Genomic DNA, 24,476 nt, shown 5'->3' with positions numbered 1-24,476 from the left:
TGACTATATATAGCTATTACCAAAACCACAAAAGAACATTCATATTTACACTTGATCGCAACCAAACGCAAAAAAAAGAATTGCACCGATGATACATACAGTATATGAGTTGGTGAAAAACATTCCCCCTTTCAAATCAAATCAAATCAAAATTGATTGGTCACATACACATATTTAGCAGATGTTATTGCGGGTGTAGCGAAATGCTTGTGTTTCTTTTGTAGTGGAACGCTCTTTGCCTGAGAGTGTGGGGAGGGAATCCATGGTTGGTTAGAGAGGGCTAGTGTCTGCTAAAGCAATCATTAGGAGATTTCCCACATGGTGAATCAGAGGAGAGACAGACCTCTAACCCGGATATTTCTTTATTTAGCTACTGGCCCAATGAGAAAGGAGAGGTAGATCAGTCTGCACTCTGTAACATGCACATTGCTATTAAACTATATGAAGTAGCTACACCCTACACATTTTACTACACGTAGCAAATATTAGGACTATAGTTCAAATGAGAGCATGGGTCAGACTAGGAATAGAGATGAGGGTTGGTTTGGGTTAGTTGTTTCATATTTCCCTATGGACATGTCTGATCTTAGTAAGTATTAACAATTCATTTTGTGAGAGAAATAGTTGAGGGGAGGGGAACACCTATAATCTATTGAGTCTCATAACAATCTATTCTGAGTTAATAATCAAAAGATATGAACTGCTCTGAGGTAGGGCACACACTATACATGCTACATTTTAGTGTGTTTTTCATTTTCTTTGAGTGGCAAATAGTTTCCCTGACCAGCAAAAAAGCAGGTAGGTAGACCACCGAAGACACCCTTTCGCTTGGAGCAGTAACTACACAGTACCACAAACTAAGCACCCAGAGCACACTCAGACTGCAGGCACTGCCACAGCCATAGGAAGAGAAAAGAAGCACACACATCCAACTGGAGCTCTGATTATGTAATTGTGCTAATGTTAGTCATGTCATCGGGTATAGCACTGACCCGACATTTTCCAGGTTTCCATTCATAACGTTTGCCTGTAATTAGCCTTGCTGCTTAGCGGTCTGACTGAAACTACATTAACTTGAGGTTCTACGGGCAAAACATTCTCCTTCATAACTTCTAAGTGTTTACCCTAGGAAGTACATTCGATATCGGATCAGAGTAGACCACACTAGAGGGAGGGTCCTCATTATGTGTTTTTAGAAAACGGAATAACTTCAGTTTTTAAATAATAGGAGGCGTATTGTTCCCCTTCAGAAACATTGGATACACTTGAAACATTCTTAAGGTCCATTGGAAACAGTAATTTCTTAATTTTAGTTGCATCTTACTGACAACAGAGCACAACAGAGGATGTTTTACATTCTGCTCTGCTTTGAGTTGGGGCTGGCGTTTGATGTCCCACGTGAGCTCCTCTACTCCTGCTGTGACTGAATTACCCAGAATGTGGCAAAAACACTGTATATCACGGTTGTAAAACACTGACAAAATCATTCTAGAGGAACAATGGCTTTTTAAACAATAATGGCATAATCTACAGTGTTATTTCAACAGGGTTGGAAAGCCTTGAGTGACTGATGGATGTTTGCAGTCATGTACCGTAATGACTCTAGCTATGTACTCACTGACCCCCACTGGGACTTGATATTGTAATCCCAACATAGAAGAGTATTAGGGCCAAAATGGGAATCCACATTCAGAGGCAGGAAGATGTATAGAAGATGCAATATACATGTATGTCAAAATATCTCCATTCATGTTTACAGATTTATGTAGGTCTCTGAGCTTGTTGAATTTTTTTTGTCCATTTCATCAGTTTATTCAGATTTTCTCTGACTGTTAGAAACTGTCTGTTGAAGCAGGAAATGCATTTTTTTGGACAGATAATTTGATTCAAGCAGCAAATACTCCTGAAAATCCCTCATTGGGCACACGCAGCTAGCTTTCTGTTATGCGGTCCAATAGCACGACCTGGCTTTTTTCCCAATGTATTGAGTTTAATTTATCATAAGCGAGGTAAAACAAAACAAACACTGATCCAATAACAGCCCACTTCCTCTGAATTTTCTTTAATTCCCACCTGACCGCCGCCAGGACAATGGCCAATCAGCACGCTGTAAGGCTAACTATAACTGCTTCCAAATCAAATCAAATCTTCAGGTTGCACATTGTGCAAGGTCACCATGGGTCACCAAAGTCTCCTCCAACCTTTGGAAAGATATTTATAGTCCTTCCAAACCATTAATCAAAGTAACTGCCATCAGTCTCAGAAAACAAAGCTAAATAGCAAGCATAAAAAGGCCTGAGGACTCAACTTTGGCACCGAACCCATATCGCAATACTATAACATGGATCACATTTAATTTCATGAGAGGAAGGTAATCAGATCCTAGCTAGATCTTAGTCTTGGCGTTGATTATCAACAAGATCATCACCTCAGGAGATGAACTTAATGATGCATAACACTAATCAACAGAAACATCAACTATGAACAGACATGACCGACCATAAAGACAGAACACATCTATCATAGGTGGTGACCATATCAAGGTACACATCCCAGACAGGGCGTCTACTCTAACCTGAAAATGTATCTAAACATTTTACCACATAAATTAATTATTCATGTCAATATGTATCTTTGGAACCTGGTGTTTTGGATGTTATTATCCCAAATTATTGCTGATTATTGCGGATCTGTATGTCCTTGGGAAATTCAACCAGAAAAATAGGCCAAGATATGTGACTCCTCTGCCAAGCCTTAGTGTCACCATATGGCCCACAAACCGTTTCCATTCAAGTGAAATTGTGTTTACCTTGTGGAAGCTCCCATGGAAAACTCTCTTCACTTGATCCTCATTAAACGTGGCTCTTTGGATCTCCCCTCTGGTGTCCTTGTTGTAGAACGTGATTGTTTTGCTGGAAGCTGAAAAGAGGGAACGATGGCTTCAGATGGACCCCTAACCATGCATTACAGGGAGGTCATGCAACGCACATGGAAGCAGACACAGAGAGAGCAGAGAGAGAGAGCGAGAGAGCAGAGAGAGAGAGAGAGAGAGAGAGAGAGAGAGAGAGAGAGAGAGAGAGAGAGAGAGAGAGAGAGAGAGAGAGAGAGAGAGAGAGAGAGAGAGAGAGAGAGAGAGAGAGAGAAAGAGAGAGCGAAAAAGAGAGAGAGAGAGAGAGAGAGAGAGAGAGAGAGAGAGAGAGAGAGAGGGCTACAGGGAAGATGGCCCTCACAAGTGAACACTTACGTAGGAAGTGAATACTTTGGTACAATACTTAATCTCAAACTTAGGCACACAAGTGAACACGTATGGACTTGTAAATACACACAGAGTGTGAAAAGTCAGTGCCAAACCAAAATGCTTCCCTAGAGGGGATCAGTGGACTGTAGCAGCCTACTAATCATTACACTGGTCTAAGTTTCTAAAGACTGTTATTTGATGCAGTAAGGAGGGGAATCAGTCCATAGCTGTTGGGTAGCTTCAGCTAACCCAGAAGAGAAACAAAGCACGATGGGGGCTTACGGTTGACAGTGACCCCGACCTCAGGGTTGTTGTTGCTGTCGGCAATCTGCCAGATATCAAAGGCCTGGTTGGGGGTGTCAGAAAGAAGCCGGAAGAGCAGGATAATGGTGTAGGATGGAGAAAGACCCTCTGGGTGGATCTCCCTGGCAGGAGGAAAAATACAGGATACAGGTGTCAAGGGATTCTCTTCTGTAAGATGGTCAACTTAATAGATACCAACCCTGAGAATATCTGATCACTAGCTGTATTCATTTGGCATGCAAAATGTTGACTTAAGTCAGTTAATCAGATAATCATAAATCTTTGAGCAACGTGAGGGTCCACTAAAACCTGTTTGAATTAAGATAGCCAATCGTAATCTATAGAGCCTTTGGCCAGGATGAAACACTACATCCTTTGTAACTCCTGGAAAATCAAAGACACAGAGAAACAAGGTTGGCATCTAAAAGCCACACCATAAACCAAAAAAACACACAATATCCACCCTGTCACGTAGACAACAGAACCTGAAAATGGTTGCCAGTTCTACCCCAGCCTCAAAAAATTACTGACATATTGAAAGCATTTTCCGTCCCCACTTTACTGCTTGAAGTGTTTCCATTCGTGCACATGAAGTCAATGGCTTACCCACGCACAAATACGGATCATTAAGGATAAATTAACTAAGCATGCTCGTGCCTAAGAGGTTAGAGCAGAACTTTTGAGCAGCTCAGCATTTGCTTGAATACATTTTAATGGGCCTAAGAAAGAGCTGGGCTCTTGACCTCCGGCTGCTTTTGTTGCTCCCTCTATGACATATGTGGCAGAGGGGCCTACCCTGGGAGCTTTATGCTTTGAACACACAGACTACGTCATTGCGTTTTGGTACAACAGAAGTACATTCATTTCCAATGGAACACTGCGTTTGCCTAACAGCATTGCGTTGTAGAGGCAATTGCAGTGCTTTCTGTATGCGTAAACGGGTTGACAGAAATGGTAGCAGAAGGTGAATGTTGAACTTTTGTTGCACACATATCTAGATGATGCTGCATGCTATTTTGCCCAATGACGCAGTCGGTGTGTTCAAAGCGTTACACTCTAAACCAAATAATTTTCTCTTCCTAACACCTCATATTCTACAAACTGCAACAACAAACAGGGCTGGCAAAGGGCTCTTGGCAAAGGGCTCTGCGAGCAGAGCCTTTGAAGATCCCCAAAAAATATTATGTTGGCTGGCCAGCATTACAGTACGCAGGAGAGGAGCAAGCAACGCGGCTACGGAAACAGCCCGCAAACACGCACACACTCTTACTTTGTGGGTGCAGAGAGGAATGCGTCCTTGTGAAGCCTGTAGCCTATAAAGCTGTTGAAGGATCCAGGTTCCATGGACACGCCATTCATGGCAGCGAAGGTTCTGTCTGTGATGTTGAAGCCCTCAAGCATTCTGAAGCCTGGAGAACACACGTCAGGTCAATACACAATCATGAGAAGATACAAGTCAATGCACAGGAACACAATACTGACATTGATGGTAGGAATGAATTAGGGCTCCGAGTTTTTCTACGTCAGTAAAGAGCTCCTTGCCATAGGTGTTATCAGCAGCTGTCAGTTTATTAGGAATATAGGTGTAGCATATACTTACCAGGTGAGGTGAACCCGTTGATGTAGATCAAAGGACAAGCTGAAGAGGGAGAAATAAAACAAAACATGATGAGCTGGAAAAGGCTGGAGGACAACATACAGCTAGCATCAATCTGCTTTCACATGTGTCTTGAGGTACTTTGTAATGTAGATGTAAATCTTACTGGATGTGGCCGTTTCACAGATGAATGTGAGGAGGTTGTCCTGGATCTTGGCGAATGCGTCAAAGTCATCCACAACAAAGACGTGTCTTTCACTTGGCTTGCTGCCAATGTTCCTCAACTCTGCCACGTCCACATCGGCCACACCGACCACAAATACACTGTAACCTGGAGCGAGATGAGTACAAAGACAACCATTATTGTCCATACGACCTGGCCCAATGGCTGATCAGATCTTCCAATTTGACAGTGAAAACCCCAAAAGGAGTAAGTAATGCTGTATCTCAAAACATCTCTAGTCATTCCTATAGTTCTGTAGCTACACTTAGGTTGACTAAATCTTGACTGAAAATATTGTTTACTGACATCTGTAAGGACAAATCCAAACGTTGAACACTTACCAGAGTGTATCAGGTTGGAGGCACTCTTCTGGACCTCGTCTTGTGAGCGACCATCGGTGACGACCACCAGAACCTTAGGCACGTACTTCCTCATGCCATTGTCTGAGGTGAACACCTTCTCACCAACGTGCTTTAGAGCAGCACCTGTACACAGAGGGGTAGGACATCAGTCTCCACCTTTAACTATAGACCCATTTAACTCCACCAGCAAGATTAAGACACTGTGATGACATTGGCAGTGAGTGATTGTTTGTAGACCTTTTAATTAACTCAATATTATGCAATGAGTGTTAACGATATCATCCAGTAACATTGAGAGTAGCAGTCAGTCAGAGCGGTCTGTAGCTGTACCTGTTTTGGTGTTTCCTCCCATGTAGCGGACGAGCTGCAGTGCAGCCAAGGTCCTTCCCTTGTCTTGGTAAGTGTTCAGTTTGAACTCTGTCTTGGCACTGTCACTGAACTGCACAAAAGACACCTGTTTCCAGAAGACAAAAGAGGGAGGGAGAGAGAGAATAATAAAGCATTGACATGAAGAATACACTGTGAAAGAGGAAAAGAGAAGTGAATATGCTGTAAACATCAAAGAGCTAACACTCAGAGGATAGTCTTCATGGCTACGTACCTGCATTCCGCCAGAGTGGATGACGTCGAAGGCTCCGATCATGCTGAATACAAACTGGATCACTTTTCTGAAGCTCTCGTCTCCGATACTCCAGGAGCCGTCAATCAGGAACACCAGGTCAGCCTTGGCCCCTCTGCACACTGTGGTGCACATAGAGCAAGTCAATGTTAGGTAGGACATGTATAAAGAGTTTATTCTCTGTGTTAGCTTCACTTCTCTTCTCTTCACAGCATGCTGACTTTAAGCCTCTCCTTACCGTCCATAGCAGGGGGGATGGTGGCGGGTGGAGGCGGGGTGGGGGGCTCAGTTGGGGCCTCTGTGGGCTTAATCACTGTAACAAAGACCAGAACATAAACAGTCAAACCATTTGGACTTCACTAGCATTCCATGTTAGCCCCCTGCAAAGGCCCCTGCAGGTGTTTTCTTACACCCAGAGTGTGATGGGAGGTATAAGTGTGTATTGGTGCTAAACCGTGTTATTGGAAGCTAGCATGCTAGTTAGCTATGGCGTCATAGGATACGGTGCCCTGGGCGGTTTTCACAGTAGAATACTGTACCAAGTTAGCTAGCTGAATAAACTTAGAGTCTATTCCTAGAAAACATTGAACCGCTGTAGTTTACAACAATTATAATGTCTAAAGTGGAAGTTGGGAGAGTTATATTTGAGTGTTTCAGTGAAACGTAAGTGAGGGAGGCCCCGCTCTCTCGCTTTCCCAGATGTTTAGTCAATTTCATTCCGATCTCCTTTGCATTATTGTAGCCTTTTCTGTAGCCTGTCAACTATGTGTCTGTCTATCGCTGTTCTCTACTCTCTGCACAGGCCATACAAACGCTTCACACCACGTGGCTGCTGCCACTCTAATCTGGTGGTCCCTGCGCGCACGACCCACGTGGAGTTCCAGGTCTCCGGCAGCCTCTGGAACTGCCGTTCTGCGGCCAACAAGGCAGAGTTCATCTCAGCCTATGCTACCCTCCAGTCCCTCGACTTCTTGGCGCTGACGGAAACATGGATTACCACAGAAAACACTGCTACTCCTACTGCTCTTTCCTCGTCTGATCATGTGTTCTCGCATACCCCGAGAGCATCTGGTCAGCGCGGCGGTAGCATAGGAATCCTCATCTCTCCCAAGTGGACATTCTCTCTTTTCCCCCTGACACATCTGTCTATCTCCTCATTTGAATTCCATGCTGTTGTGGTATCTAAGGAATTTATGACTTTGCTAATGGTTGCAAATGGTCTTAGAGGATGTTGACTAAGCTTAAAGGGAGCATCTGGAGAGTAGTTCTATAGGGGCACCCTAAAGCCGAGGAAGTCTGTTAGGTGGAGTCCTGGGATTGGTCTGTAGGGGAAAACACCCATATTATGTTACATAGGGCATAGGATAAATACCACGGTTAAAACAAAGTACGGGGAGAATAACATATTACAGATTGGAGCCGGTTATTCTCCAGATATCGGCAGATATCTGTAAATTGGCGCAGAGATCTTCAAATGTAATAAAGAATTATAATCGAGGACAGTGTCAGCGGATTCCCTTGTTCTCACAGCATAATTAGCATTGTTTTCTCGACACCACATAATGGCGACGAGATATTGGTCGTGTTGCGTCTTTTCTCAGCGTTCCATTCATGGGCGCCGAGCTGACTCTTGCTCCAGAGTCCGGCAGATAAGGGTGAGTTTTCTCACTACTTTGGGCACTGGTTAGTTTATGTGTCTGTGTGTGTGCGTTGAATGAATGCACCGTTAAGAACTTGCGTGTGTGCTTTGATGTTATTTGCTGTGGGATAAGAGTCCGTTCTAAATTTCTAAATGTGTTTGTGCTGGTAATAACGCAAACAGGGGGGAGTGTCTATAGGGATATTTTGCTTGAATAAAATTCAAAAAGAATACAATGAAGGAAAGGCCAGGAACTAAGGAAAATGTATAGAAATTAGAACATCGCGAATCTATGGAAGCCCTCAAACGAGGCGATCATTAGGATGGGCCGAAAATCCTAAAAGCGCATTAGGTGAATTTAGGTCAGTCCCGGGGACTGGAGGTTGTGGTATATACATTCAGTTGCAAGTTACCGCTCAACTTATAGTTGACGAAGTATATGTTTGATGTAACCGCTCATTGAATATCCGCGGAACTCGAGGTAGCAAAAATGTAGAAACAAAGGAAAAATGGTGCGATGGTAGTAGCATGCTTAGGGGTCCATAGGAACGGAAATAAGCCTCTTAAATTGTATGTGTGTGTGTGTAGAAGAGAGTAGGATTTGTGTTCTGTGTTTTGTGTTGGTTTGTGAGCTCTGTTAAGTGTTACTGTTTGTCTATGGGGGGAAAGAGAGGAGGTACAGCGGGACTGTCTACTTTCTGTTGTTTAGGCTTGGAGAGAGCTGCTTGAGAGCTCCCTCCACTCTGAAATCACATTGGTGAATGTACAACGCATGCGTATGATTTTATGAGTTTAGAGTTACGTAGAGCAAATGTGCCACTCCTCTGCCTGCACTGAGTTGCTGGGAGACGTAGACTCAGAGCAGACAGAGAGGGGGAGATATAAACACGAATAGAGTGTTCTGTTTGTTAAATCGGCTGTTGCTTAACGATGAAACTATTTGATTGAGATCTATTGAATTGATAAATGAGAGATATGTTGACGGATTATTTTTTTTAAATAATTAAATAAATAAATAAAATAAAATGTTATTGAGCTATTTATACTATTCCTGAATTAAGCTGTTTGCTTATTTCTTAGAGCGAATGTGAACAGAGGGGTATTGAATGGTTGAAATAACCCAGTGAGTGCATAAACTACTAAATTATTGTCTGTTCTTTGTTCTTCTGTGATATGAGAGACGATGAGAAGGAGGAGACAGAGAGAGAGAGGAAGTGCTGACGAGTGCATCATGCGACAGAGTGCGCTGCAACGGATCAAGTCAAATCAAGGCTAGTACTGTTCTATTCACAAAACGTACCTTCCCATAGAGGATATTTTGGGTGCCTAGCATATTTGATGTTATGACAATTTGACAAGGACTTGGCAACAGACTGATCAATTGATGTAATTACGTTTTTGTGCATGAGTGGGTTTGATTAGAGTTGAGTGGGGAAATCGAGCACTGACATTATTCTGTAAAATTAAGGTAATTGGGTGCTTATTAACAAACCTCCAAACGAGCTTCAATTCCATACAACACTCCTTCAGTAGCCTCCAACTGCTCTTAAACACTAGTAAAACTAAATGCATGCTCTTCAACCGAACGCTGCTTGCACCCGCCCACCCGACTAGAATCACTACTCTAGACGGGTCCGACCTAGAGTATGTGGACAACTACAAATATCTAGGTGTCTGGTTAGACTGTAAACTCTCCTTCCAGACTCACATTAAGAATCTCCAATCCAAAGTTAAATCTAGAATCGGTTTCCTATTTCGCAACAAAGCCTCCTTCACTCATGCTGCCAAACATGCCCTCGTAAAACTGACTATCCTACCGATCCTTGACTTCGGCGATGTCATTTACAAAATAGCCTCCAACACTCTACTCAGCAAATTGGATGTTGTCTATCACAGTGCCATCCGTTTTGTCTCCAAAGCCCCATATAATACCCACCACTGTGACCTCTACGCTCTTGTTGGCTGGTCCTCACTACATATTCGTCGCCAAACCCACTGGCTCCAGGCCATCTATAAATCACTGCTAGGCAAATCCCCGCCTTATCTTAGCTCATTGGTCACCATAGCAACACCCACCCGTAGTCTGCGCTCCAGCGGGTATATCTCACTGGTCATCCCCAAAGCCAACACCTCCTTTGGCCGCAATTCCTTCCAGTTCTCTGCTGCCAATGACTGGAACAAATTGCAAAAATCTCTGAAGCTGGAGACACTTATCTCCCTCACTAACTTTAAGCATCAGTTGTCAGAGCACCTTACCGATCACTGCACCTGTACACAGCCCATCTGAAATTAGCCCGCCCAACTACCTCATCCCTATATTGTTATTTATTTTGCTCATTTGTACCCCAGTATCTCTATTTGCACATCATCTCTTGCACATCATTCCAGTGTTAATACTAAATTGTAATTATTTTGCACTATAGCCTATTTATTGCCTTACCTCCATAACTTGCTAAATTTGCACACACTGTATATATATGTATATCTGTTGTATTTTTGACTTTGTTTTGTTTTACCCCATATGTAACTCTGTGTTGTTGTTTTTTATCGCACTGCTTTGCTTTATCTTGGCCAGGTCGCAGTTGTAAATGAGAACTTGTTCTCAACTGGTTTACCTGGTTAAATAAAGGTGAAATAAAAAAATAAAAATAAATTATTAAGCAATGGGGTTTGTGAGTGCTGTAGTGTTGCAGGATTAGAGGTCTTTCTTTTTTGGATTGCTCTGAAGTTGACTACTTTCATTTACTTTTCCTGATCGGATGTGGTAAGATTGCCACTAATCAATAATTTGGTAAAATAAAATAAAATAAATTGATGAATAAATAAATTGATTAATTAATTAATTTGGGGAAGAAAAAAAAAAGAGGGAAACTATAGGCTACATAGTCTAAAATAATGAAATAATTCACAATAAAGGAATATAAAATAGTTGTTACAAGGGGGAAAAAGGACATAAAAACTATGAAAGTAATTCCTCCTGTTGATGTAGTAGAAAATAGTAATCCTTTAGTTAATGGTATTGCAAGGTTATCGGGAAAAGGGAATAAACGTTGGCGTGACATTGAACAATCATGGCTAGTGGAAGGGATTCTTAACCCTGACGTCATCAACATGATGAAAATGATTGAATAATAGAGAGAGGAAAAGCAGAAACGACCATAAAGATGAATCCAAAACTCCAAAAGTAGGAAGAAAACGAGATGTCTGGAATCTAAGGGTGGAGTGAGGTTCAGGAAGATGGAACTTGAAGATGAAGAAGATGATGATGATGATGATGATGATGAGAGTGATAGAGAAGAGATCATGGGTGGATATGACTCTGTGATCAGAAGGATGTTGGCAAGAGAGGAAAGAAGGGGTGATGGATGTTTGAAGGAAGAAGAAGGATACTAGAGATTCGATCTCTGATGAAAGTGAAGATGGAGAAAGCGATGAAGATTTGGAGATTAAAGGTGCTTTATGTTAAGGAGGATTTTATCCTACAATGATTAGCACAGAAGAAATAGAAAGAGATATAGACCGATGCGTATTATGCCTGGATAAGGGGAATAATTTAGAAGAAGTAAAAGAACTGGAAGAACAACTCAAGAAGCTGAAGATACAGAAGAGAAAAAACTGCTGAGAAAAGGATCCCAAGAATTGGAGAAGAAGTATACATTGAGGACAAGGAAAGAGAGCACCAGTAAGAAGATGATGCCAGATGATATTTCGAGGATAGAACTAGAATATAAGCCTTTGAAGAATACCGATATGTCAGATATACTTCAGAAGCTGTCTACTCTTCAAGATGGAGCATATCCTTGGATTTCAAAAATTGGAAGAAATTATGGTGGGAACATAGTCTGCCATAGGAGACATTAAGATACTTTTGGCTAATCTCCTTGGGATTCCAGATATGGAAGACATTTTTCAGAGAGCGGGACTTAATAGATATGTGGGGACTGAGGTGAATGACCCTGAATTGTTGGCTGCAAGTGGAGATCGGCTGTGGAGAGCACTGAAAGATATGTTTCCAACAAATGTGCATCCTGACAACATTCTGATTGATCCACTAGGACAACAAGAACATCTGAGAGCCTATGTGTCAAGAGTTCATCAAGTGTGGAGAAATATTATTGGAAATGATCCAGATGTGAGTCAAATTGAGAAGTCAATTTTGAGAGCTAAACTGCAGATGGGACTGCCCTCACAAGTAAGGAGCAAACTGGCAGAGGTGGTTGGACTTGGAAGCATGACAAAATGTGTCTATAGAGATCATATAGCCCATCAAGTGGATCTGTAGAGGAAGAAGGAACACAACTAGAAAGAACAGGACCAAGAAACTCTCAGAAAACTTGATGAAATACAACTGGGGGAGAATAAGAAGGAGAAAGAAAAGCTTTGGTTATGAAGAATCAGTGTGCACCAAATCAACAATCACTGCCACAGCTTCAACTGAACAAGGTCAAATGCAATTGTACCAGCCACAACTAGTGGTACAAGCTATTTCATATCCATAGCCAGTTTCTGGAAAGACAAAGAATTGGAGAGGAAGAGGACGAGAAGGCTTAGAAAGAGGAAGAGGAGGAAGATTTAAGCCATACTTCCAGCAATCTTGAGAAGTGTGTTATGATTGTGGACAGGTTGGTGAATTTGCCTGTGAGTGTAATGGGCCAGAAGGAAACACAAGAGGGAATTTCAGAGGAAGATACAGGAGCAAGTGAAGATCATCTGGAGGACAGGTGAACCCTTATAGGGGCAAGGAGCAAGGATTCTAGGGGTGCCTAGAAGATCCGAAAGGGGGGTGTCAGCTGGTAGCACCAGTTGGGGGAAAAAGATCCAACAATTGAGGTGAAAATAAACAACTGACCATGGGAAGTGATGATGGATAGCGGAACTGCTTTTATCTGTGTTCAGCCTGAAGAGGTTACACATCTCACTATGTCAAATCAACTAATTAGGACAGGGATTTGAGGGAGTGAAACAGTTGATTACTCTTAAGGAACCAATTGAGCTTGGCTATGAAAATTAGAAAATTACAATACCCATACTGGTATCAGAACATATACCTATTGCATTGTTGGGAAGAGATGCATTTTGGAAGTTGAATTGTACAATAAGATGTACACCAGACGGCTGTCTGGTAGAAGTGCCAAAGGAAAAGGTTTACCAATTGTTGATGATGACAGAGATGGATTTGTCTACAGTATTCTGGATTGGAAATCTCAGTGAAGATTTTTTGAAGCAGGCTAAGATATGGAAGAAATTTAAGGGCTTCTGGAATATCCATTTCAACTCAGCTCAAATATTTCAAGAATGCTGCCGGATTGAACTCAGAGGAATGGTTGAGTCATCAACTAAAGAAAGTTCAACTCAGCTTCTGTTGAATAATTTTAGGACCACAAGGAGCAGCTATGAAGATAAACATAGATTATTATCTGGATAAAGAATTGGAGATTGAGAAGAGTGCAACATGTGGCCTTGTTGGTTTCTGAGGGCCATGAGCAGAAGTAAATAGGAGAAATGAAGACAGAAGCAGAGAAAGCTGTTTTTGTACCGATGAAAGAGAATTGGGGGATTTGGAGGAGTGAAGATCAGCAATTTCTGAAAATGATGATTTTGGCTCAAGGACAAGGAGAGTCATAAGCTGTACGGATGACACATGAATCTATTTGCAGTGTGAAGATGGATTGAAAATCTATTAAAGAGGAGATGTTGCAAAAAGTTCAAGAATGTTTGTGATATCAAAGTAGTACTGATATTGGATTTGTGAAATCAGCCCAATTAAGGTGAAAGTTGAACTTCGACGAGGAGGCAGACCTCCTTGGAAGAATCAGTATCCATTGAATGATGAAGCAATCCAAGGGATTGAACCAGGAATTGAAGGACTTTCAAAAGCAGGTGTTTTGAAGACAATAGAAAAAATCCTTCGAGTAGCAATCAATTGTTGTTTTGGGAGAAACCATGAGGGGTTGATAGTAGCGCCTCTAGACCTATTAGGTCTGAGGATTTAGGAAGCTAGGGGTTAGCTAATGTTGCAAGGGGGGAGATTAGGAGAAAGATCATAAAGGAGTAGGGTTTTTGGGAATCATATTTGCTTGAATAGATTGACTATGTCATAGGAAGGTGCATAATCTGTCTGAAAAATAATGTTTACAGGGGGTGACTGTTATTCTTGGTTACATTCCTACACCAAGAGGTGCATAAGATGTCAAACTAAGCTAAAAGATGCTCAATCTTTTGCCAAGTTTTTGTGTAAAGAAGTAATAAGCAGGTGGGGACTACCCGATCAAATATTCTAAAATTAGGGGGAAAGGAATTTGTGGATAAATCAGTGAAATGGTTTTTGGAAAAATTAGGGAAAAAGTCAGACTAAAAAGTTATGAAAACTAGGGTTGAAGGAACTCTAGGACAGTCAGCTCAGCTTCAATGTTAGTTAGTAAGAGAGAGAGAACAGTGGTGAAGGGAAATTTAGAGTTCAGTGGGAAGATAGATATGGCAGGAGTTTAGATCTGTTAGGAGCAGTTGCATTGAGAAAGTATGCGTTGCTGAATGATAAGAGAAGATTGAGGGTGACTGTAGTCTCTATGTGTACAATTCCCAGCAGGGGGATCAAGGTGATTATAAATGTAATTTTTATAATCAACAGGTTGAAAGTGAGGGATTAGAGTTGGGACTGAGAGTTAATGTATTGACACTAGTGGTGATAGATGGAAATACAAGTAAAGAGTTCAAAGCTTTAGGGAAAATGGATGAATCAACAACAATGACATCAACACTTCAGCCTATTAAAACAACAGTGAGAAGCAATTCAACTCTTTCAACATTGACAGTTATTAAAGCTATAAATATATCACAAGGGAGCCAATCGCTCCAGCACCAATTTTAGAGGAAAAGACTGTCATTAGGGTTAGGATGGGTGGTACAGCTCATCTTCCTTGTAGATGTGAGAGAAGGAATGTGTAGAGGTGATATTCATCTCATGTGGAGAGATAATTATGGAGAAGAAGTGTTGTTATGAGGACAAGAAGTAGAAGCTGTTTCACCTAGTGAAAGGAAGTATATTTTGTACAACGATATGAAGTGGAAGAGGGTTATGAGTGATTGCTAACTTATTTTGAGTAATGTTAGAGGGAGAATACTATCATGGAGGTACAGGATGAGTTATTTGATTTTGATGGAAGACAAGAAGATATATCTGATCAATACTGCTCGTTAGGGAAGAGAGAAACTAAATGGAAGGCATATGGATTTGATTCTTCTGTTTGGAAATTAAAGATGGATGGGCAGGTAGGAATCTTTGGTTCAAGGAGTTAACTCATTCTGTAAGATCAGTGAGGAATGTTGAGGGTCCATGTCTGTTGAGAATTTCAGCACCAGGAACATGGGGTTGAATCTTAGAGAAGGTAGCTCAACCTCTGTCAAGTATGTGTCAATCTTATGCTTTATAATGGCTGTTGTATCAGCAACAATCATTAACAGATATAATAATGTAGTTGTGGAAGCATTTGTTTAGGCCTAGGTTTAAGTGTTATTGGTTAAGTGAATTAACCTATGGGAATTTGTTAGATGGGAAGGAAAATCAGTTAACAGCGCTTCATGAAGCATTGGAGGTGAAACCAGTGAGGGCTAAAAGCTGTTTTTGTTAAAATAAAACATATGATGGAAAGGGGATGTTTAGGGGAATATCAGATTATATGATGACTTTGGGTAAGCCGGAACATAAGGTTAGTAATGAGAAATATAATGTAACTTTGATGTTTAATTTAGTAAGAAGATAAGTACTTTGATGGAAAGAGAAGTTTGTGCATGGTAATGTGACTATTGGGAATTTTAGAGAAACATCTGGTGTTTGTGGTGAGAAATAATATATTCTTACCCTATGGATGGAAAGGATGTTGTTACATGTTGAAGTTGAAGCTTCCATATGAGGTTTTTAAAATTAAAAGAGGGGAAGCAAGGGAAAGAGATAAATCTGATTCTGAAAGAGAGAAGTTTCATAGTCTGGGAAGCTACCATTGGAGGATAAGTCTAGGAGAGAAGTGGGGACTTTTTCCATGGTGTGGTGTAACATTTTGGGAAGATAACATAGATAATATTACCTATACTTTGAAGGGTTTTGCAAATGAAACGATAAGAGGGTTTAACCTTCTGTCAAGACTCAAAGGAGTATTGATGGATAGATATCAATTTTGAATTTTTCACATGTTTTTGAATATTATGGTGATAGTTAGTATTTTGTGATGAATCAAAGGGGGGAAATGGAATGTGATTCATTTTATATATAATTGTATATATAATTTTTAGTTGATATTGATGTTTTAATTTGAATGTGTTGTTTTGCAAAAGATACTGTTTGGTCTTTTCTTTTCTTCCAGAAGCATATGGGGGAATGTGTAGAGGGGATTCAAATACTCAAACATGGACAATATGAAGGGACAATATGAAGGGACAATATGAAGGGACAATATGAATGGACTGGAGGAAGTGGAACAAGGAAGGTGTGGAAAGGTTCAGATTCCATCATCGACGTTGCATTGGAAGTCGACACTGCTGAGGAGATGAAGTGTAGTGGACTACATTCCAGTGTCTGCAATGATATATAGACATATTTGCATGTGTAATACATAATTTGTGTCATATTCTTTCTGTATACATTTTTGAAGAATGATATTTGCTGTTATTGGGTACATGTGGGGATCTCAGATGTTTTTGTTTATTTTGTGGATGCTTAGGGATATTGGGTCTAGGCAGGGATAGAGAGAATCCACAGGAGGGTCCGATGGGTCGACCAGCCTGAATGTGGACAAATTTGATTGTATTTTGTTTGCTGAGGCTTTCATGTGTATTTAATTGCATCATAGTTTAAAATGCATTGATAAAGATGTATGAATTGATCTGGAGTACTTAAGTGGTTGCCTGGGGCAGAGGGGCCGTGAGAGAATTCTACTGTCTTGATTGATTGATGGATTTTTGGAAAGAAAGCTGCCAGACAGGTTTTTCGCTCTCACACTCCATAAAGATTTTTTCATATTTCATAGTAATGTATTTACACTCCATAGAAAAAGGTGTTTACTCTCCATAAAATTCGGTTTATTGTTAAAGATACTCAATAAGAGAAAAATTGTTATTTGTCAAAAACCTATTCTTTTTGGTTTCGAGACTTAGTTAGTCTCGAAGGGGGGAAATATGTGGTATCTAAGGAATTCATGACTTTGCTAATGGTTGCAAATGGTCTTAGAGGATGTTGACTAAGCTTAAAGGGAGCATCTGGAGAGTAGTTCTATAGGGGCACCCTAAAGCCGAGGAAGTCTGTTAGGTGGAGTCCTGGGATTGGTCTGTAGGGGAAAACACCCATATTATGTTACATAGGGCATAGGATAAATACCAAGGTTAAAACAAAGGACGGGGAGAATAACATATAACAGATTGGAGCCGGTTATTCTCCAGATATCGGCAGATATCTGTAAATTGGCGCTGAGATCTTCAAACGTAATAAATAATTATAATCGAGGACAGTGTCAGCGGATTCCCTTGTTCTCACAGCATAATTAGCATTGTTTTCTCGACACCACACTGTCACAGTCACTAGCCCATTCAAGCTTAACATCTTTATCATTTATCGCCCTCCAGGTTGCCTTGGAGAGTTCATCAATGAGCTTGACGCCTTGATAAGTTCCTTTCCTGAGGATGGCTCACCCCTCACAGTTCTGGGTGACTTTAACGTCCCTACGTCTGCCTACTCATTTCTCTCTGCCTCCTTCTTTCCACTCCTTTCCTCTTTTGACCTCACCCTCTCACCGCCCCCCCCTACTCACAAGGTAGGCAATACGCTTGACCTCATCTTTACTAGATGCTGTTCTTCTACTAATCTCACTGCAACTCCCCTCCAAGTCTCCGACCACTACTTTGTATCCTTTTCTCGCTCGCTCTCCTCCTACACTACTCACTCTGCCCCTACTCAGATGGTAATGTGCCGTCGCAACCTTCGCTCTCTCTCTCCCGCTACTCTCTCCTCTTCCATCCTATCATCTCTTCCCTCTGCTAAATCCTTCTCTCTCCGATTTCCTGATTCTGCCTCCTCAACCATCCTCTCCTCCCTTTCTGCATCTTTTGACTCTCTATGTCCCCTATCCTCCCGGCCGGCTCGGTCCTCCCCTCCTGCTCCGTGGCTTGACGACTCATTGCGAGCTCACAGAACAGGGCTCCGGGAAGCCGAGCGGAAATTGAGGAAAACTAGACTCCCTGCGGACCTGTCATCTTTTCACTCCCTCCTCTCTACATTCTCTTCCTCTGTTTCTGCTGCTAAAGCCACTTTCTACCACTCTAAATTTCAAGACTCTGCCTCTAACCCTAGGAAGCTCTTTGCCACCTTCTCCTCCCTGCTGAACCCTCCTCCTCCTCCCCCTCCCTCCTCCCTCCTCCCACTCTGTGGATGACTTCGTCAACCATTTTGAAAAGAAGGTTGACGACATCCGATCCTCATTTATTAAGTCAAAGGACACCGCTGGTCCTGCTCATGCTGCCCTACCCTATGCTTTGACTTCTTTCTCCCCTCTCTCTCCAGATGAAATCTTGTGACTTGTGATGGCCGGCCGCCCAACAACCTGCCCGCTTGACCCTATCCCCTCCTCTCTTCTCCAGACCATTTCCGGAGACCTTCTCCCTTACCTCACCTCGCTCATCAACTCATCCTTGACCGCTGGCCATGTCCCTTCCGTTTTCAAGAGAGCGAGAGTTGCACCCATCCTCAAAAAACCTACACTCGATCCCTCCGATGTCAACAACTACAGACCAGTATCCCTTCTTTCTTTTCTCTCCAAAACTCTTGAGCGTGCCGTCTCTAGCCAACTCTCCTGCTATCTCTCTCAGAATTACCTTCTTGATCCAAACCAGTCAGGTTTCAAGACTGGTCATTCAACTGAGACTGCTCTTCTCTGTGTCACGGAGGCTCTCCACACTGCTAAAGCTAACTCTCTCTCCTCTGCTCTTATCCTTCTAGACCTATCTGCTACCTTTGATACTGTGAACCATCAGATCCTCCTCTCCACCCTCTCCGAGTTGGGCATCTCCGGCGCTGCTCACTCTTGGATTGCGTCCTACCTGACAGGTCGCTCCTACCAGGTGGCGTGGCGAGAATCTGTCTCCACACCACGTGCTCTCACCACTGGTGTCCCCCAGGGTTCAGTTCTAGGCCCTCTCCTATTCTCTCTATACACCAAGTCACTTGGCTCTGTCATTGCTACGCAGATGACACACAATTAACTTTCTCCTTTCCCCCTTCTGATAACCAGGTGGCGAATTGCATCTCTGCATGTCTGGCAGACATATCAGTGTGGATGTCGGATCACCACCTCAAGCTGAACCTCGGCAAGACGGAGCTGCTCTTCCTTCCGGGGAAGGACTGCCCGCTCCCTGATCTCGCCATCACGGTTGACAACTCCATTGTGTCCTCCTCCCAGAGTGCAAAGAACCTTGGCGTGACCCTGAACAACACCCTGTCGTTCTCCGCTAACATCAAAGCGGTGACCCGATCCTGCAGGTTCATGCTCTACAACATTCGCAGAGTACGACCATACCTTACACAGAAAGCGTCACAGGTCCTAATCCAGGCACTTGTCATCTCCCATCTGGATTACTGCAATTCGCTGTTGGTTGGGCTCCCTACCTGTGCCATTAAACCCCTACTGGTGTTCAACCTTCCCAAGTTCTCTCATGTCACCCCGCTCCTCCGCACACTCCACTGGCTTCCAGTTGAGGCTCGCCTCTACTACAAGACCATGGTGCTTACCTACGGAGCTGTGAGGGGAATGGCACCTCCTTACCTTCAGGCTCTGATCAGACCCTACACCCAAACGAGGGCACTACGTTCATCCACCTCTGGCCTGCTAGCCCCCCTACCTCTACGGAAGCACAGTTCCCGCTCAGCCCAGTCAAAGCTATTTGCTGCTCTGGCACCCCAATGGTGGAACAAGCTCCCCCACAACGCCAGGACAGCGGAGTCACTGACCACCTTCCGGAGACACTTGAAACCCTACCTCTTTAAGGAATACCTGGAATAGTATAAAAGTAATCCTTCTACCCTCCCCCTCCCCCACCCACCCATAAAAAATTAAAATAAAAAGTGGTTGTCCCACTGGCAATCATAAGTTGAACGCACCAATTTGTAGGTCGCTCTGGATAAGAGCGTCTGCTAAATGACGTAAATGTAAGTCGCTCTGGATAAGAGCGTAAATGTAAAATGTAAACACAATGAAATGCTACATGTTACAGGTCTGATGGTTAGTGGGGTTTCTTACGTGTCCTCTCCTTGACGCTGACTCCGGGCCCCTCCAGGTTGGGGGTCTGTGTGTACACGGTGGCATTGTAGAGGGCGTCAGGGGTCAGGCCGTCCCAACAGTAGTGGCTCTCAGACCCAGTGATGGTGGTCTCCTGACCTCCCTTGTTAGAGGCTGTAGGAGGAAAGAGTAACACACATTGGCAGTGGATCAGATTATTTATCCCCATACACTTTAAAGGTATACCTCATTTATCCCCAAGCACTTTGAGCAACTGGAAATCACTTTGAGCACCTGGAAAAAGCGCTATATAAATCTAATCCATTATCATTATTATTATTATCTTCAAAGAGAGGGGAAGGAGATGGGTTAAAGCCAGCTAGTGGTAGCGCTTGGACTGAGGTAACAGTGGGCTTATACAGTGTTTTGTGTTATTCAATATGCCCTTTCAAACAAACATGAATTAACTTAATGTGGCAAAGTGCACTGCTTCCATCTATAATGTCTACCATACTGTAAACAGACTTAAATATTCCAACATTTTTTCCCATCTTTTTTTTCTTCTCTTACAGTACTCCAGCGTCGGAGAGTTAATAGGAAACAGATGGATCAGTGGGCATGAATAAAATACAATTATATAACATATTTAGACATTCTAACAAGTACACCTTTGTGATAGGGTGGTAAAACTTTGTCTACATATCTGATCGACAGTAGACATTCTGAAATCAATATAAAACAACAGCTACTGTATAGAAACAGTTCTCCCCCATAGGGATCAAGGTTATATGGACTGAATGGGCTCCCAGCCAGGTATAGTACTTACGGTCGAACGGATTCAGTTTGAGTCTGTAGGAAGTGGCAGCCCTGTGGGGGGTCCATCTCATGCAGAAGGTGTCATAACCAACATTGTAGGTGGTCAGGTCAGTGATGTTCAGGTACACTGTGAAGACAGGAACAGTCAACCAACCAATCAATCAATCAATCAATCAAACAAACAATCATTTGATGAACCAAACAACTCATGAATCAAGCAACCAATCAAACAACAAATCAATCACTTACGTGTGGTTCCTTGTCCAATGAGAGGTCCGCTGAGGCCAGCGTCGTACTGGGCCAATACCTTGAGGTCGTAGGTGGTTCCAGGCTGCAGGTTGTGCAGCTGGTAGCTGGTCACATCTCCAACAAACGTCTCCATGGTCTGATCAGTACCTGCAGGCACAGACAGGGACACTCCAGGTGGTCAATAACAGCAGGCACAGACAGGGACACTCCAGGTCAATAACAGCAGACACAGACAGGGACACTCCATGTGGCCAATAACAGCAGACACAGACAGGGACACTCCAGGTCAATAACAGGAGACACAGACAGGGACACTCCAGGTCAATAACAGCAGACACAGACAGGGACACTCCATGTGGCCAATAACAGCAGGCACAGACAGGGACACTCCAGGTCAATAACAGCAGACACAGACAGGGACACTCCAGGTGGTCAATAACAGCAGGCACAGACAGGGACACTCCAGGTGGTCAATAACAGCAGGCACAGACAGGGACACTCCAGGTCAATAACAATCACATCTTCAAAACATATCTGTGACTGTCTTCTATAGTTGGATAGGTACAGTGGGGAAAAAAAGTATTTAGTCAGCCACCAATTGTGCAAGTTCTCCCACTTAAAAAGATGAGATAGGCCTGTAATTTTCATCATAGGTACACGTCAACTATGACAGACAAATTGAGAAAAAAAAATCCAGAAAATCACATTGTAGGATTTTTAATGAATTTATTTGCAAATTATGGTGGAAAATAAGTATTTGGTCACCTACAAACAAGCAAGATTTCTGGCTCTCACAGACCTGTAACTTCTTCTTTAAGAGGCTCCTCTGTCCTCCACTCATTACCTGTATTAATGGCACCTGTTTGAACTTGTTATCAGTATAAAAGACACCTGTCCACAACCTCAAACAGTCACACTCCAAACTCCACTATGGCCAAGACCAAAGAGCTGTCAAAGGACACCAGAAACAAAATTGTAGACCTGCACCAGGCTGGGAAGACTGAATCTGCAATAGGTAAGCAGCTTGGTTTGAAGAAATCAACTGTGGGAGCAATTATTAGGAAATGGAAGACATACAAGACCACTGATAATCTCCCTCGATCTAGGGCTCCACGCAAGATCTCACCCCGTGGGGTCAAAATGATCACAAGAACGGTGAGCAAAAATCCCAGAACCACACGGGGGGGACCTAGTGAATGACCTGCAGAGAGCTGGGACCAAAGTAACAAAGCCTACCATCAGTAACACACTATGCCGCCAGGGACTCAAATCCTGCAGTGCGAGACGTGTCCCCCTGCTTAAGCCAGTACATGTCCAGGCCCGTCTGAAGTTTGCTAGAGTGCATTTGGATGATCCAGAAGAGGATTGGGAGAATGTCATATGGTCAGATGAAACCAAAATAGAACTTTTTGGTAAAAACTCAACTCGTCGTGTTTGGAGGACAAAGAATGCTGAGTTGCATCCAAAGAACACCATACCTACTGTGAAGCATGGGGGTGGAAACATCATGCTTTGGGGCTGTTTTTCTGCAAAGGGACCAGGACGACTGATCCGTGTAAAGGAAAGAATGAATGGGGCCATGCATCGTGAGATTTTGAGTGAAAACCTCCTTCCATCAGCAAGGGCATTGAAGATGAAATGTGGCTGGGTCTTTCAGCATGACAATGATGCCAAACACACCGCCCGGGCAACGATGGAGTGGCTTCGTAAGAAGCATTTCAAGGTCCTGGAGTGGCCTAGCCAGTCTCCAGATCTCAACCCCATAGAAAATCTTTGGAGGGAGTTGAAAGTCTGTGTTGCCCAGCGACAGCCCCAAAACATCACTGCTCTAGAGGAGATCTGCATGGAGGAATGGGCCAAAATACCAGCAACAGTGTGTGAAAACCTTGTGAAGACTTACAGAAAACGTTTGACCTGTGTCATTGCCAACAAAGGGTATATAACAAAGTATTGAGAAACTGTTGTTATTGAAGAGAAGAGAACTTGCACAATTGGTGGCTGACTAAATACCTTTTTTCCCCACTGTATATTAAGTAAGTCAAGTGAATCTTCTTTCACAGCTGAATAGAATAGTATATTAGAATAGTAAAATAGTAGCTATCTAACCTTCAGGCGAGTAGACCAGTTTGTAGCCCACCACTCTGGAGGGTGCAGGGTCCCAGGACACCCTGAAGCGAGTATACCACTCATCTGACACTCTCAGATTCTGAGGTCCCAGCATGCCAACTGTGAGGAAGAAAATACAGACCGTCAAAACATATTAAAAACATATTACAATATTAACATTAATATCACAGCCATGCAGTCCTAAGCTATGTCTTTGCTTTGATGTGGTGTAACTTGATAGAGGAAATTAGACTGGGTATTGGGCAGCTCTAGTGAGATCTACCATTGGAGGACAGCCAGTTCAAAAGTATCTGGCATTCACAGGCAGACTGAGCTGAAGCCATGTTTCTGACATCAAGAATAATAATAATTGGCTGAGTTTATAAAACTCTACTTGAATGTGTGTGTGTGACTATAACTTACAGTATGTGTCTGCAAACAACTGTGTTTGTGAAGAACAGTGTGGGTCTGTTTGTCTATCATGTTGAATAGTGCACCAAGCATATAATGTGCTAGTGTACCTGTACGCCCGTCTCCATCCAGATCTCCCCCTGGTCCGTCAGGGTAGATGGCCTGCACGTTGATCTTATAGGGAGTGTCTGGATCCAGGTTGGGCAGGATGACGGTATTTCTGTTCCCAGGAACCATAGTCTACAGGACACACAGGCAGAACATTGTATTACTGTTCATTAATACTATTCAACAGGTACTTCAAACAGAGGAGAAATAAGGATCCTGACAACCTCCTCACATTGTGCCTTGGGCAACACTCTAATTCATGCTGTAGACTCATCAAGATGGTGTTTGATGAGGATATCATCAGAAATACCAGCAATATAGGTGCTTACGTGCTCCTCGATGGGATCTCCAGTGGTGGGGGCGTAGGTGATCTTATACTGCTGCACGGGTCCCTCAGCATGTTCCCATGCCACGGTCAGAGAGCTGGTGGTGGCATCATACACACGCATGTTCCTTGGGCCACTGCGGGGAACTGGGACAGGGACAATAAAGAAGTTAGCACAATATCAAGCATCTACTTGGATGTGGATAAACATGTAAAGGCAATA

The 24,476-nt window shown here is 42.8% G+C and overlaps 1 protein-coding gene across 3 annotated transcripts in view; it reads right to left on the bottom strand.

The window, feature by feature from the left end:
* The window catches only part of LOC121539152 (collagen alpha-1(XII) chain), a 113,745-nt gene that overhangs the window by 25,568 nt on the left and 63,701 nt on the right, over window positions 1–24,476 (bottom strand). For all 3 annotated transcript variants that reach the window (XM_041847438.2, XM_041847437.2, XM_045214872.1), the window contains 15 exons: window positions 24,258–24,400; window positions 23,931–24,060; window positions 23,410–23,529; window positions 21,304–21,450; window positions 21,065–21,181; window positions 20,260–20,412; window positions 6,581–6,655; window positions 6,325–6,464; window positions 6,054–6,177; window positions 5,703–5,846; window positions 5,305–5,469; window positions 5,142–5,180; window positions 4,812–4,950; window positions 3,521–3,663; window positions 2,810–2,919 (listed from right to left, as the gene is read on the bottom strand). In XM_041847438.2, coding sequence (XP_041703372.2) covers window positions 2,810–2,919; window positions 3,521–3,663; window positions 4,812–4,950; window positions 5,142–5,180; window positions 5,305–5,469; window positions 5,703–5,846; window positions 6,054–6,177; window positions 6,325–6,464; window positions 6,581–6,655; window positions 20,260–20,412; window positions 21,065–21,181; window positions 21,304–21,450; window positions 23,410–23,529; window positions 23,931–24,060; window positions 24,258–24,400 — 1,889 coding nt within the window. The remainder of the gene's footprint in view (window positions 1–2,809; window positions 2,920–3,520; window positions 3,664–4,811; window positions 4,951–5,141; window positions 5,181–5,304; window positions 5,470–5,702; window positions 5,847–6,053; window positions 6,178–6,324; window positions 6,465–6,580; window positions 6,656–20,259; window positions 20,413–21,064; window positions 21,182–21,303; window positions 21,451–23,409; window positions 23,530–23,930; window positions 24,061–24,257; window positions 24,401–24,476) is intronic.

Source organism: Coregonus clupeaformis, unplaced genomic scaffold (assembly GCF_020615455.1).
Source record: "Coregonus clupeaformis isolate EN_2021a unplaced genomic scaffold, ASM2061545v1 scaf0329, whole genome shotgun sequence".
NCBI classification, from domain to species: Eukaryota; Metazoa; Chordata; class Actinopteri; order Salmoniformes; family Salmonidae; genus Coregonus; species Coregonus clupeaformis.
This window is presented reverse-complemented; position numbering and strand designations above follow the sequence as displayed.